General features: G+C 33.9%; 2 protein-coding genes and 2 pseudogenes across 5 annotated transcripts; 2 read left to right on the top strand and 2 right to left on the bottom strand.

Annotated features, from left to right (window-relative positions):
* Nucleotides 1–454: 454 nt before the first annotated feature.
* LOC111289596 (isoaspartyl peptidase/L-asparaginase 1-like) lies at nt 455–2,552 on the top strand. Of its 2 annotated transcripts, none has more exons than XM_089746663.1 (4): nt 455–861; nt 1,421–1,654; nt 1,722–1,838; nt 1,951–2,552. In XM_089746663.1, the coding sequence occupies exons 1-4, from the start codon at nt 700–702 to the stop codon at nt 2,428–2,430; spliced, it is 993 nt and encodes a 330-aa protein (XP_089602789.1). In that variant the 5' UTR covers nt 455–699; the 3' UTR covers nt 2,431–2,552. The 2 variants fall into 2 exon arrangements, with proteins under 2 accessions (XP_089602789.1, XP_022736497.1); XM_022880762.2 differs by having other exon boundaries at nt 460–861; nt 1,752–1,838.
* A 335-nt stretch (nt 2,553–2,887) lies between these two features.
* LOC111275090 (flavonol sulfotransferase-like pseudogene) lies at nt 2,888–5,082 on the bottom strand (annotated as a pseudogene).
* Nucleotides 5,083–5,371: 289 nt separating this feature from the next.
* LOC111284401 (hexosyltransferase GAUT11-like) lies at nt 5,372–10,314 on the bottom strand. Of its 2 annotated transcripts, none has more exons than XM_022873075.2 (2): nt 9,608–10,314; nt 5,372–7,242 (listed from the first exon to the last, which is right to left on the bottom strand). In XM_022873075.2, exons 1-2 carry the CDS (start codon nt 9,758–9,760, stop codon nt 5,788–5,790), a joined length of 1,608 nt encoding a protein of 535 aa, XP_022728810.2. In that variant the 5' UTR covers nt 9,761–10,314; the 3' UTR covers nt 5,372–5,787. The 2 variants fall into 2 exon arrangements, with proteins under 2 accessions (XP_022728810.2, XP_022728815.2); XM_022873080.2 differs by lacking the exon at nt 9,608–10,314 and adding an exon at nt 7,615–7,972.
* A 1,863-nt stretch (nt 10,315–12,177) lies between these two features.
* On the top strand, nt 12,178–15,834 carry LOC111284391 (ADP/ATP translocase ER-ANT1-like; annotated as a pseudogene). Its single transcript, XR_016329352.1, has 3 exons — nt 12,178–13,033; nt 14,297–14,686; nt 15,128–15,834. The product of XR_016329352.1 is annotated as an ADP/ATP translocase ER-ANT1-like (transcript).
* Nucleotides 15,835–15,889: the final 55 nt, after the last annotated feature.

Raw genomic sequence — 15,889 nt, 5'->3', positions numbered from 1 at the left:
ATTTGATTTGATTTATATCGATTTTTTTATTTAGTTAAGATTAAATTTAAATATTATATATATATATATATATATTAGATTTGAATCGAATATCAAATTAAAAAATTAAAAATTAAAAAAAATTGAATTATATATATTTTATTTATATATATGTTTTTAATTTTTTTAAAATAAAAATAATAATTTTATATTAAAATTTATTTAAATGTATTAAAATTTTATATAAAATTAGTTATAAAAATTTTAAAAATTACAACTTTGGTAAATTGAATTTAATCCAATTAAAATTTAATTTGAATTTGAATTAAATTTTAAAATTTTAAATATTATATAATATTTAAAAAAATTAAATTAAATTCGATTCAAACCAAAAAAAAATTGAACTGAATTTAATTCGAAACCAACCGTTATCCTACAAATATGTATTTTAGGTTATATTTGCTGATAGTGTTACGCATTGGAGGTTGAAGAATTTGTGGTTCAACTCATGACCACTTAGGAAAAACGAAGTGGGAATCTCTTGAGGGACTCGCTCTTTTTTTTTTGTTTGGTAGTGCCAATTACAAAGGGGTCTCTCTAATCTCTACACTTGCTGTACTCTCGTGTGAAATATAAAACCTACCTGAAGAAGACAAAGAGAGCAACGTGAAGGGGCCAAAGGGAAGGTGGGACTTTTTAAGACAAACAAAGGATACAGAAATGGGGTGGGCAATAGCTCTTCATGGAGGCGCTGGTGACATCCCACTTTCTCTGCCCCCAGAACGTCGCCTCCCTCGTGAGGCTGGCCTCCGCCACTGCCTGGACGTTGGCATCACCGCTCTCAAGGCCCATAAGCACCCCTTGGACGTTGTTGAACTTGTGGTATTGCTTATATACTTTATAAGGCTTTTTTTTTTTTTTTTGGGCTATACTTGTATGTCCCTTGAGTGGAGTGCATCTCTGATATGGGTTCATGCCAAATAACTACTACTTTTTTTATAATAAATAGTTGGTGCCATACTGCCAATGTAGTAGATTCCAAAGTGACCAAATGGCTGGGGTATAGATTAGAGAAATAAAGTTGGATGTTCTAATCATAGTTAAAATTTTCTTCTATCAAACAGTTGGAGTAATTTGGGGGGGCATTTTAATCGTGAAACTCTGCAACTGTGATACAGAGATGGATGTTAGTTTGAGTTTTCACCATAACTGATCAGTGGCTTTACTTCAGGGAGAGTGTTCAATATATAGTTAAATGGTTGCTAGGGTATTAACTGTTTGCTTCATTCAAATTCATAAATCTCTCTTTCCTGTTTATCTGAATGGACAAAAAAAATAAAAGAAAAAGAAAAAGTCTTTTTGTTGTAAGCAGAATTTAAAATGTTCTGGAAGATTTATGTTCTTTTTGTTATATGCTACTGTTAATTTTTGCCACATATAGGCCCGTGAACTGGAAAACCACCCACATTTCAATGCTGGCAAGGGATCTGTCCTAACCACTGCAGGTACAGTTGAGATGGAAGCTTGCATCATGGATGGCAAGACAAAGAAATGTGGAGCTGTTTCTGGTCTCAGCACTGTTGTTAATGCCATATCCCTTGCACGGTTAGTCATGGAGAAGACTCCTCATATTTATCTGGGATTTGATGGTGCTGAGGCCTTTGCAAGGGAACAAGTAAGTGACAATCATACTTTGATTTGCTAATGTTCTTTTAGCATCTGTGTGGCTGAAGATCTCTCAGGTCTGTTCTTTTTTCTTTTATATTGGTCAGGGTCTTGAGACTGTTGATCCCAGCTATTTTATCACTCCAGAAAACATTGAAAGGCTCAAGCAGGCACAAGAAGCTGATAGAGTTCAGGTATTTTTCTTATACCCCCACCTATGTAGGTGACAGAATTTTATTGATTTTCAACAGATGAAGCACATTAGTGCTTTCGTTTTCCAGTCTTTTACTTCGTTTGAATCTGCAGATTGATTACACTCAACCAGTTCAAAAAGAGGTGAAGAATGGTGCTGCAGTTGCTAATGGTGATAGCCAAATTGGCACCGTTGGATGTGTGGCTGTTGACGTTGAAGGGAATTTGGCTTCTGCAACATCTACTGGTGGACTAGTGAACAAAATGGTGGGTAGGATCGGGGATACGCCAATAATAGGTGCAGGGACTTATGCAAACCATCTCTGTGCTGTTTCTGCTACAGGCAGAGGAGAAGCAATAATCCGTGGTACTATTGCAAGAGATGTTGCTGCTGTTATTGAGTTCAAAGGTCTTTCCCTCGTGGAAGCTGCGGCTTATGTTGTAGACCAAGTTCCCCCAGGCAATGCTGGGTTGGTTGCTGTGTCATCCACCGGAGAAGTCGCCATGCCATTCAATACCACCGGCATGTTTCGTGCTTGTGCTACTGAAGATGGATATTCAGAAATCGCCATTTGGGATTCTCCATCAAAGTAAGCAATTGATGAGTTTTAGCTATTTACATTTAGAGCAGTTGGACAAAGACAATCATGGATCAAAGAGGAATATGTTTGATCACATTATAATGCAAAGTGTAATGATAATCCTTATTTGCATCACCGCGCTGTCCCTTCACTGTGCTTTCCGTTTTTATTCACTTCCAGGATGCTTAATGTCTCAAAACTATACAACTTCACAATCTTTTCCAGCAACCCTTTTCCCTCCTCCTCGGAGGAGAAAGGGTAACCAATGAACCCTGCCAGTTTATTAACATGTGAAACACCATCTTCTCTCATTTCTTCATATTTAAAGACCAAAATCTTATCGGGCCGTTTCAAACTCGCTCTACAATTGTCCCAATAGGGTCCATAGAAACATACTCCTTCGTTGAACAGCTCAAAGGCCTCGTCTAGGGGAAGGGTTTCGGTGGTATTGAATGCCGTGAGCCTGGCAACGAAGTTACTCATTTTACAATATTTTAAGATTAATAATTAAAGTTTAATTGAGTTTAAATTAATTCAAATTTAAATTATTTTAAATACAAATCAAGTTGAATTTGGATATTTTAGATTTCTTTTAAATCAATATGATTAAATTTAAAAGTCCTTCGGCATTTAATATTGGATTAATTTTGATTCTTCTACTGCTATATATATGAGATAGATAAGTGGAAATTTGGTATTATTTTTTCCTGGAAAATTTATGCATTTCCCAGTAGTATGAAATTAACAGAACAAAAAAAAAAAAAAAAAGCAAACCCTAATGCACAAAGCTTCTCACTTTGCTAGAGTTAGAGATGAGAGTTCAAAAAGACTTAATTCCCTTACCTTCCGCTAATAAAATGAACATTCTTACCATTGTTTGAAGCTCGCCCTCTAAATTAACATCGAAAATATATATATAAAAAAAGGAAATTAGGTACCAAATATTAATCCAGAACCATAAATCTTGTCAACTGTGATCTCATCAAGACGTTCTATCATCTCAGCTGTCAAATAATTCTTCGAATCTCCAACTTCGCCCTTTCTGAAAAAATGGCGACTATCAACTATGATGTCACTGCTGAATTTTTGTAAGCTTCTTTTATTGACTTCCAAATTGGTCAAATTCTCGAAACTGCATAGCCTTACTATTTCTTGGACCACCCCCTTACTCTCTTCCCCCATTGAAATGGGGTGACCAAGAAATTCAGCTAATCTCTTCACAACAACCAATGGCTCCTTCTTCAATTCCTCATACTTCAAGAACAAGATTTTTTCTGGGGTTTTTAAGCTCTCTTTCCAATACCCTAAAACATGATCCCAATAAGGTCCATAATGGGATATCCCTTGGCAAAACAACTCGAATGCTTCTTCAAGTGAAAGAGGTGGCAATTCTTTGGGCCTCAACTTGTTCATGAAGAGCCACTTTGAAACAAGCACATCTTTGGGGTCCCGGCAGATGTAAACGAACCTGCTGCCAGCACTGGAATCAGGTAACAGAGTGTAAGGCATGTGAGTTGAGAGGAGACGTGGTGAAGGGAATGCATCAAGATTGGAAACAGATTGATCGTTCTGGTATAAGTAAGCATCCAAGAAGGGAAAGCAATCGTGGGGGCCCGTGGTGAGTAAAGGATGGTCGGAAAAATCATAGCGGGTGCGGTTAATAATGGCGAAAACTAGTGCTTTGAGCCAGGTGGTGCCAGTTTTGGGAAATGTAGCCAAGAAAATATCAGTAGGTCGAGGCTTGAAGTGATCTTGGATCCACATGACACCTTTCAAGGCAGCTTTAGGGGTAAGCCAAAAACCATGGTAATGAACTAGATGTTCAGTCATCCAACCTTTGCCTACGGAAAGGCTGGGGAGTGTTTCTCTATATCTCTTGCAGGTTCTGTCGATCATCGGCTGTAAATCTTTTTCCTCATTGTAACTCTTGGTGATTTTGTTACACAGTGACGAGGGTAGGACAAAGGCAGCCATATGAAAAATCAAAGGATTACTTCGAAAGCTGTTAATTATTTGGCTTAATGGTGAGAGACTATCAGCCACACCTCACCACCTCAATTGTCTCTATATAATAGTCGTTTGATAATAGGCAACAATTTGATTCCTACTTAGATTTCTAGGATTGTTTAAATAGAAGATGGTTGTGAAACGTATTGAAGCTTGATTCATCTTTAATTGTTTGTTTATTATACCTAAAACAGTGTTCTCTGCTGCAGCTGTTGCTTAAGATACCTTGGGTTCATAACAGACAAATTCAGTGAATGATGTACAAATGCATAGTACATCAACTTTCTTGTCAGACAAGTCAAGTGGGATGATATTTAATTCTTGACAAGAACAAGATTAGGTGACAATTGTGATTCGCAGACCTAATCCAGATCTTAAATTGACGCCAGGAAATCAAGTAGCAAATCTAGTTTCTAAAATAAAGGAAATCATCTTAGAATAATAGAGCTCCCAACCACTCCTCTCTGCAAATTATTGTTTTTGGACAATCCACTACTGCTGAAATACGCTTGATAACTTGTCTATCTATACCATTTTGCAACCAATATTATCAAGGGAAATGAAAATCATCCCCAGAATAATTCTATCATATTCCAGCTAATAGGCATCAATCATTAACAAGTAAGGAACAAATGAAAATCAATCCAACTTGCAGATTGAATCAAAATTTTGAACTGCGAAGTATTAAAGAAAAAAGGGAACCCAAGCTTGCAAATAAAAACATGCTCTTATTAACGACTATCTGGTTTGTAGGTTCGAAGGAATTTAACTGCGAATACTTAGAGGCGTAATATTCTTTTCAATTAGATATAAAAGTTTAAGAGTAAATTAAGAATTAAAAAAAAAACCCCCTTATTATTGAATCAAATGTTGATGAACTCTTTTCTTTTCTATGGCATTTTGCCTCAAGAAACCCAAATTTTATGGAATGCATTCAACAACCCATCTCAAAAAATGGACCTTGTAAACTGATTCACATTTGAAATAACAAAAACAAGGGTGAGAAATACAGGGATTCAGCTACAATATATAATCCAAAAGAGCAGAGAGGTTATTACAATAATTGGTAAAGAACAAATAATTCCTACAGTGTGCTCGAGGGGAAAAAGAAAACCCCATCAGCCAAAAATGAATGCCCACTTCTCTTCACCTTTCAAACTTTCTCTTGTATAAAAATCATTCTTTTTCCTTTCAAGAAACTAAGATCAAAAGGAAAAACTAAAAGTTAATAAAGAAAAGAAATATAAAATCTCTTAACAAAGTCAAAATTTTCACTTACGACTCTGCAAATATACGATCAGCCTTCACGGGTTTATGTTGTTGGAGATTGCATAAATAACTAGCAATAAAAAAATTTTGCATTTCAACTTGTGACACAATCCTGGAGATATGGGTGGCTTAGATTTATATACCTTTCCCATAGAGGCTTATACCTTCCAATGGCCAATTTTAGCCAAGGCTTCAAGTTCCCATTAAAGTGAACAACTGCAGCACTCTCAATCAGGCGGTTGTCGATGTTGAGATCATAACCTAATCCTAACACATGCCATCTCCGATCCAGTGGTTCTGTGAGCCCATAAAAAGCTAAAAGACCGGCAGGAAGAGTTCCTAATTTCCAGAGTGTCCTATCAGCATTTTGCTCCTGCCAGTAATGATATCTTGCAGTGACATTTACTTTCCTCCAGGCAATCAGGTCAAAAACATTCATGCCAAATGCCCAACCACATGCTAGTGGATCAAATTTTGAGCTGATGATTGGATTTGAGAAATTCAGATACTTGTAATATCGATGATGTGCTTCAAGACAAGTTTCTACTGCCCCATTGACGTTTCCATGCAAATCCAATGAGAAAAGAGGGGTTAGATCTTTCTGCACAACAACATCATCATCAAGGAATACTATCTTCTCAAGCTGTGGATAAATCTCTGGCATGTAAAACCGAAGGTGATTCAACAAGGAAATATATTTAGGGTTCCGCAATTTTGGTTCAACTTTCAAATCTTGATTTTCCCCAAAATAGTAGGCCCGTGAATCTACATCTAGTAGCTGCTTTATAATGGGAGAATAAGAAACATTCAACCAAGATAACTCCTCTATGTTCCGCACCTCTATAGTGGACCCCTTAAATTCATTGCTAAGGAACCAAGCCTGCATGGCTCCATAGCAAATCCCATTAGTGATAATGTGGAAAACTATCTGTTTAGAATGATCAGCATTGGAAACTGTAGAATTAACTACTACTGAGGTAGCAAGGACATTGTCTGAAAATATACAGAAATGATAGAGATTGTTGTCCACAAGCCGAGGAGAGTTTCTACGGTCGTTTGCAAGGTCTTGAAGGGGCAGCTTTTTAAACCAATCAGCTGAAAGCTTGACAATTAGGCAGTGAAGACTCTTAGGAAATGCTTCTGCCACCAATTGTCCAAACACTGTACTCTGAACAGTTGCTGCATTAGCTCGCTCTTCAAGGGCTTGAATATGAGATTTCATCATCACTATTGTAGTTGCAATGTCATAATGAGCATCTTGCGCCTTATAAATTAGAGATAATAGACTGCTAATTATTGGTTCTGCTTCCTCCATTGTAATGGGCTGCCCTTTCATGGCAGCTTTTGAAAGCAAAAGCTGGCAACTTCGAATCTTTGAGCTTAGCTCCCAGGCAAGGTGAAGGTTATTGTGCTCTTTTGCAATTACGACATAAGCTTTCGCAAGTGTCATTTGTTCTGCCAACTGCCTAGAGTATGAGGTAGCACTCAATATTTCTTCAGTGAAGTTTAAATTCTCCTGAACAACCTGTTCCATTCTTGAATCTTCCTCCTGGCAAGGCAAATGTAATTGATGAGTAAGTCCTCCAATAATCATTATAAAAGAAAATGGCTATACGGTACACTAGTTTCACTTAACCTTCAATTACTTAGAATTGATGCTCATTATATCCATATCATATATCGTAATAAAGGATATAAGGTGGAAGATAAAATAAGATGTGCAGAAGCGCTACAGAAAAGCATAACGGATTGCACCACCTAAATTTAGCATTTGTATCTAACTTTATCAGAAAGATTCCCCAAGAGCACAAAGATTACATAGAAGACACAAATATTCCACCTCTTTCTTCCTTCTGATCTTAAAGAGTGATCAGGGCAATTTCAGCCACATATTTTATTTGTCACTGCACCAAGTACTTACTGTTTTTCCCTTTCAGATGTATTCCATGAGTTGGAGAATTACTGCTAGCCATGATATCAAAGTAATGACAGATTCTGAAGGTGGTGGAGAACAGACAAATTTCAGTATAAATTGTTGCACTAGCAGTCTGCATTACTGCTGGCACAGTCATGGGAGTTGTAGTGTACTGCTAGATAATGGTTTCCACATTTAGCAACTTAGCAGCTGCACGATTATGCGGTGATGAACTCAAAAAAGTTTCTCTCCCTCCAAGTTATCTACCTTGCATCCCTGTCATTATGGCTTCTCTATGAAGTTGCAGACTTGCAGTACAAACACCCATCCCTCTCCTCTTTTCTTTTGTGTGCAGCCAGTTATACTAAATAAAGAGACGAACTTCAAAAACAAGAATCCTATTTTCAGTTATCATAGGACTTCCATAAACCAAAATTACTAAACCATGTGCCTGTATCATCTATAAATCATATAGCAATACTCGATTTCAATGAAAAGGCCTTGTCATTGCAAGACAATTACTTTTTAGATAGTTTCAACATTTATCATATGATTTCCATCCGTAATAAAATTTTTAAGAAACAAAAAAAAAAAAAAAAAAAAAAACACAAAGACAAAGACAGAGAAAATATGAGGTAACATGCTAATATGTGCAAACATCTAATTTATTCAACAAAGAAAATATTCACCACAAGATATTATGACATTAAAGTTTTTACTTTTTTTTTATAAAAAATGAGGTACACAAGACAGCCCCTAAATTTTTTCCAGTTGAAATAACCATTTTATTGTTGACACTGGGTAGAATTTTAAGCATTTAAGATTCAGTATCTTGTTAAAATCTGGTCTTAAACCTGAATAGTTCTATATAAAGGCTGGTTAAACTGCATATTGTAATCTCATTAAATGATATTTGTAATGCAATATATTCCTGGTAAAATTAATTTCAGAAGGGTACCAATCATGACCTTTATTACTGAGGCTTAAGCTTCAGCTTCATCATGCAGGGGCTTGTTTATTCTAAGTAGACAATCCAGGACCAGGTTAATATAATATGATAGCTAGCATGTTAAAAAGCCTTCCAAAACAACAGCAATACTAAAAGGGAGAACTAGCGTATATGTTTGGCATTTAACCTAAGGTGAACCATATATAAACTTTATGTTTAACCCTATAATCCTACGGACAAGTCTTGAATGAAGGATCCTTCACCTTGATTAAGAAATTGAAAGCTCTATTCAACTCTCACAATGAACCACACAAAAAAATATATCAATTGCTATAAATAAGAATTGAAATCTAATAGTCTATCCATGTTTCTTCCAAAATAAATTGATGACATGAAAATACCCTGAATATAACCTTCATAGTATGAGATTCACGCTCCTTTCTCTTATTGAACGAACCATCCTCTGTTCATATCAATTCCATCAAAGAAATGGCAACTGCATTTTTTACTCTTTAACTGCCTACTCATGTTTTCATTTCAACAACTAGCACGGAAGTGAAAAGACACTGCCATGGAACAGACAACAATAGGTTGCAAGCATGTCATTAACCACGAACTCACATATCTAGCTTCTGAAGAGAACTAGTGAGAATCACTTACTATGAATCCAAAGTCTAATCAGAAATCCACTATAGCTACTATGATTCAATCTAAAACTGTGAAAACAAGGTTACATATAAATAAATACATTAAAGCAACTTTGTATCCCAGATTACATACACAAGCTCAACAATCAATCCGGAACTCTTAAAACCTCAATCAACCATTTTAAACAAATAAAAAGAAAGAAATTTTCTCTCTTATTCCTTTTATTTCCATAATTTGCAACAGACCCCCAAACGAACAGTTTAGAAACAACGAACTTTTTCACTATCTACTTCCCAAGTTACCTTAACAAACTAAACCCACATAAACAAAATCAGATAAATAAAAGACATAACAAAAGATCAAAATTAAAATACAAAAAAGGACATGGGTCTATGTTCTTACATGAACAGGATGCTCAACCCGATCTTCATGATGATAATGATGAACTACAAATAAAACCAATACAGCAACAACAAACAGCCCAAGCAGCGCACAGATCCAATGCGAAAACCTTCTACGAACCGGGCGCCGGTAATCGGCAGCCCGCCGCCGCATCTTTCAACCAAATACCCTCCACAATTCACCACCAAATCGAGATTCCAGAACTACCCATTTCTCAGATTCGATCAAAAACAACAATTTAAAAAAAAATTATATATAATCACTCCACACTCTTTCTTTTTTCACTCCATAAAAGCTCTAAGCTGAAAATAAACAAAGTAACAAAGAATAAAAAGGAAACATCTGTTGGAGTTGCTGTCGGGATCTGGGTTTTGTTGTGTTTGCATGAATAGTGAAGAAAACAATAGAAAGAGTAAAGATATTAACCAGGGAGAAGGGTTTTTTCGGTTTAATTTTTGGCCTAGAGATGTAAAGAGAGGGAAACGAAACAAGGACAAGACAATGGAAGAGAAGACATGCGCACGAGACCATGTGATGGGCTCATGCCTGTGTTAAGCTTAGTTGAAATTGAATGCCAAATGCTCTCTACTTTTGTCTTTATAGCTTTCACCATGATTCTTTTGTTTTTCAATTACTTCCCATTTGCAACTTGTAAGTCAATGAAATTGCAGTTGAATTGGCATCTGTGGCAATGGTATTTGACCCTTTTCATGAAGAGGAACGGTTATGATCCCTTGTATTATTATCACCCATACGCAAGCCGGACAAAATTTAAGTGAAATTTTTAGGGGAAGTTTATAAAAAATTTTTTTAAATAATTTAATTAATGTCAAGTTAATATTTCAAATTATTCCTTTTTTATTACTTTTTATTTGCCATTTCAAACGTGGACTAAACAATTTCAAAAATTTAACTTTTTGAAAATTAAATTAAATTAGGTCGAATTCGTTTTTGAACATATTAAATAAGTTTTTCAAATTTAGGTTAACTTTGCAACTTAATTACAATAGTAGTTTTTTTTTTTTTCGTATTTGAGCATATTAAATAAGTTTTTCAAATTTCGGTTAACTTTGTCAACTTCAATTACAATAATAGTTTTCAAAGTTCAATAGCAAATGAAAATAAATAATAGAAGATACCAATCCTTTAGCGTAAAAGAAAAAAAATAAGTAATTGCTTACTAAGATGGTGGGAGTTGATTTCTAATAATTGGATTAGATTTGTGTACACATTAAGTGTAATTTATATGAGATTCGATAATTCATATATTTATATATTTATGTCATATTTCGTATTAAATATATATAAAATTTAAAAATTATTATATTATAATATATATTTATATAAGATATGTTTTTAATTTTTTCAAAACTTATATGTATATATATTTAAAAATTTTTAATTTATGTCATTTTTATATATTTTTCTTATCAATTTTTACCATATTTAAAATTATTAGATTTAATTTATATGTATTTATTTTAAAACTAATGTTATAATGCCATTTAAAATATAATATAATATTTAATATAATATTTTAATTTAAAAATTTTTTAATATGATATCTAAAAATTAAATTTATTATATCAAGAATCGGTTTCAAAACCTTTAGACCAATAAAGAAAATTTATACTCATTTTTTATTTTTGCTGCAAACAATAACACTAGCTTTTTTAAAAATAAAAAATGAAAAAATGTTATTCCAACTAAAATATAAAAGCTAAAACTTGAAAAAAAATTTTAATTTTTATCAATAAATATTAGTTCAATTGATTAAAATTTATTTTTATTGGTAAAAAATTTTTTAATTTAATTCTTATCGATGATTTTTTGTTAATATCATTTCGAAATGTATAATTTATAATTATTTATTTTAAATTATTAAATTTAATATATTTTATTTTGATATAAAATATTGAACAACTTATTTATATTCTAAAATTTTTTTAAAAAATCTAATTTTTAGGCATTCCTTTAAGCAGTAAAGCTACTGTGAACAAGTGAGAAATAATAACCGATCCCATTAAATTTTTGCCCGCACCAAAAAATGCGTGACTGACATCATCAAAATCAAGAATAAGCGTTGTCCGTATCAGGCAAGTACCGACAACGATTATCCATTACTCCGATGTGTAGTACTAATAAATTTGTAAGGCTATAATTATTCATATTCGATTGAATTTGGTTTGATTTTTTAAAAATTTAATTTAAATATAAATTAATTTTTTATATGATTTGATTTTAATCAAATTTTATTAGTATAATTTAATTTGTTAATTTTATTTTTTATATTATTTAATATAAATTTTTATTATATTTAAATAATTTTAAATAAAATATAATTATTTTATTTTATAAAATTTTAAAAAATATATAAAAAAGTAATAATTTAAATATAATATAATAGTTTTATTTTTATTTTATAAAAATTCAAAAAATATATAATTTATTTAGATTATTTTTTATTTTTTATTTTTTATTTTTTATTTAAAATTTAAATATATTGAATATTTAAATTTAATTTAAACCAAATAAAAAAATTAATCTAAATTAAACACTATAATTTCAAAACGATTTTAAATTTTTTCGATTTTTTTCTTACCCTATCTGCGCCAACCATGTCGAGCAGTGCTCTCAAAGGAAACTTGAATCTCAGGAAGGCAGCTAGGCTTTGAAATTGTAAAAGTTGCAAGGCCTCGAAGCAATTTCAAAACATCAGCAACATCATCGAGGTAATACATAGCTTTGCTGGGCTTTCGTCGAATGCATTTAAAGATTTCCGGAGCCTTGTGCTGCTTGAGAAAGAGGATGAAATCGGAGTGAGCTCGAAAGCCCATTGACGTTGCGGTCTAGCCGACTCACAACTCCGTCGTCTCACTAGTCGCAACCGTCACTTTTATTGAAAGAATCCTTATTAACAATGCACAAATTAGACGGGTGGTTGGGTCTCAAAAACCCCAGCTCTTCCCACCGCCAGATCGACGACGGCAAGACCGATCTGTCTCCAGCCAACCGTCATGGCATCGGCTGGATCAGATTTTACTCACGTCGGTTCCAGTCGATCTTTTCTTGGAATAGGGTGAGAAAAAATTTTTGGGTTTTTTTTTTCTTTTTTGGGGTTTAATATATTGGCATTTGTAGAGAGATAGACAAGAGAGAAGATGGAAATGGGTAAGAATAAATCAGAGAAATTTTCAATGGATTATTTTATGCCTGGACTGGCAGCTGTAATGTCAAAGAGCACAGAAGCACCCATTGAAAGAGTAAAGCTTTTGTTGCAAAATCAAAGGGAGATGATAAATGGGGACAGCTTCATCATCCTTATAAGGATGTTGGTGATTGCTTTAAAAGGGTTTTAAGGGAGGAAGTTCTCTTCTTTTCTGAAGGGATAACCAAGCCAATGTCATCAGATATTGTCCTACTCAGGTATAAACATACCCAAAAAAAAAAAATTTCCCATAATTTATACTATTGTTTATTTTCTTGCTGATTGTCACACTGAGCAATTTTTTGAAAAATTTTTCTGTTTTCATGCTGGATCATATGCTTGTCATTTGAATTTTGGTCTTTAATATTGTGGATATATTTGAATAATAATGTTGAGGAATTTGGTAATGTCTCAAATTGACAGATAAGTGTATATTTTGTCCTCTAAAACATGGTATTAGTTTTATTGTCAGATATGTGATAAGTGTTGAAATCTTTTATAGACTATTGCAGCAATCAATTTTTGTGTTAAAAACTACTTTTCTTTGCCTCGTCAGCCTGTTCTGAGAACTGCTTTGTCACTCCATGTTAATATGTGGAACTACTGGAAGAAAATAATATAGACATTATCAATGTAGGGAAAGCAATTTTGGTACGTTTGCATGTTTGTAGGGAAAGTGCTCTGTCCTGGTTATAGATGGAGCATTGATGAGAACCTATCCTTGTAATGTACAATCTATAAAATTCTTGGAGAACCTATCCTTGTATTGTACATTCTGTAAAATTCTGAGGGCAAAGCTAACAATCTGAACATTGTAATTGAAGGATACCTGGTTAGTAATTAGATACTTAGAACTGACCAAATGATTGGATTTGAATCTTCTTGATGTACCTACACCAGCTATGACAGCATGACAACCTGAGTTTTCCTTGTCTTTGGCATGAAGAGCTATCAGACGAGCTGCAGTTAAAGGAGAACCTTTTTACCTACTAAGACAAGAATGTTGCTGATAGAAGAACTTCTCCTTCTTCAGTTATTAGTCAGAAACTTTATCTTCTTTTACATATAAGTCAGAGACTTAGATAGGAACTTAATGGAAGAAAGAAAAACAAGTAAACTCTTTGGGTGAGACTTTTAGTTTCCTCCTTACTTGTTTGCCAGGGGATCTGCTTCTTCAAGGTAAGGAAATAGTAAATCAGTCTTTGGTAATTTTAACATGGCTCTTTTATTTTCCTAGTCAAATCTGTGTTATATGGTAGTTTTGGGGCTTAAGCTTCTACAACAGGTGAATATTTTGGTCCTTATCTGATAATTGTTTGTTTGATGTCTGTACTGGGATTTATAATATCTTTTGCCAATAAACATCATAATAATGCTGAACATCTTTCTATCATTTATAAGTTGCAAGTTTTTCACTATATTCTTAATAGAACATTTTACATTTAAATATATTGGTCCTGCCTAATTTTGTTACTTAACAGGTGTTCCATTATCCATTGGCATTCAATTTTGCATTCAAAGGTTACTTTGAAAGTTTTTTTGGGCGCCCAAAAGGGAAGGATTGTTGCATGATGTGGTTTGCTGGAAATGTGGCTTCAGGGAATGCTGCTGGAGCAACTACATCATTGTTTTTGTATCATTTGGATTATGCACGTACTAGGCTTGGTACTGATGGCAAAGAGTTCTCAATTAACGGTCAACACTAGTTCAAAGGGCTGCTAGATGTATATCGTAAAACCTTAGAAAGTGATGGCATTGTGGGCCTATATCGGGGATTTGGGGCTTCAATCATGGGGATTACTTTGTGCCGTGGCATTTACTTTGGGATTTATGACATGATGGAGCCTATAATTTTGGTGGGGCCTCTTGAGGTGAGTATTCATTTCTTTCTTGTGGGACCTTATTCTCATGATAACTCTTGTTCAGAGGGAGTGAAAACACTGGAGATGTTTTTGGCCTGGTATATCCTTGTATGTGAATATTTTCCTGGGTGTTTAGAGCTGTTTAGATAGTAACATGTTATGTGAGCCAACATAGAAGATCATATGTGGCAGAAATTTTGATAATTGAATGGATGATTATGAATTATGATCTCGAGAGTTCTTAAATATGCTTCTTGGTGTACAGGTGTCTAGGATAGTTTTTTTTTTTTTGAATATCTAAGATAGTTATTAGTTGTTGGTATTTTGCAATTAAAACAGTCAAGATCATAATACTCTAAATTGTTGTGTACATCAAATTACTTTCCACCATAATATACTTCTAGAGATGTTATGTCCATCCATCAGATGTTAATCATTTGCTCATTGCAGGGGAATTTCTTTGCTAGCTTCTAGCTTCCTCTTGGGTTGGAGCATCACCACAGTTTCTGGGGTCTGTGCCTATCCCTTTGATACCATTTGAGGGCGAATGATGCTAACTTCTGGACAATACATGAAGTACCACAGTTCTATGCATGCTTTTTGTGAGATTGTTCATCTTGAGGGTTTCAAAGCACTATTTCAAGGAGTTACTGCCAATATGATTCTTGGTGTAGCTGGACTACTTGCAGGCTATGATCAGCTGCATCGATTTGCAAGTAGACAAGGTTATGTTTTTGAGTCTTATCAAGGTGCATTAATGTGAAAGCCCTGGACTCATGATGCATATACAAGTGTAGCTTTTCAAATGATTTTTACTGGGCTGAAAATGGAGCTTGGGGAGAGTGGGATTGGGGCCAGAAACGTCTAGGATTAAATCTGGATCTCTCGTGACTGTTTTGTATATTTTCTGTACAGTTTATTAACTTACAATAATTTATTTGTGATGCAATTATAGATGACAAGTTTTAGCAAGAAACTAACCATCATATGTTTTTTTTTTTGGTACAGTTCTATTTGTTCTTTCCAGCATCATGCAGTGACCCTTAAAAGTCGGTATCTAGTAGATCTGATATTCAAATCTCAAAATTTGTAAATTTTTTCTTTTATTTTTAGACTCTGGCCGAAGAAGCAATGTATTATCCCGTTCTCTTAAATAAAAGAAAAAATCTTGAACCTGAGATCTCCAAATGATACAATGCATAACAATTATAA

Source organism: Durio zibethinus, chromosome 17 (assembly GCF_047325235.1).
Source record: "Durio zibethinus cultivar Kanyao isolate XHJ-2024 chromosome 17, ASM4732523v1, whole genome shotgun sequence".
NCBI lineage: Eukaryota > Viridiplantae > Streptophyta > Magnoliopsida > Malvales > Malvaceae > Durio > Durio zibethinus.
Note: the sequence above shows the minus strand (reverse complement) of the source record. Positions and strands in the feature narration are given on the sequence as shown.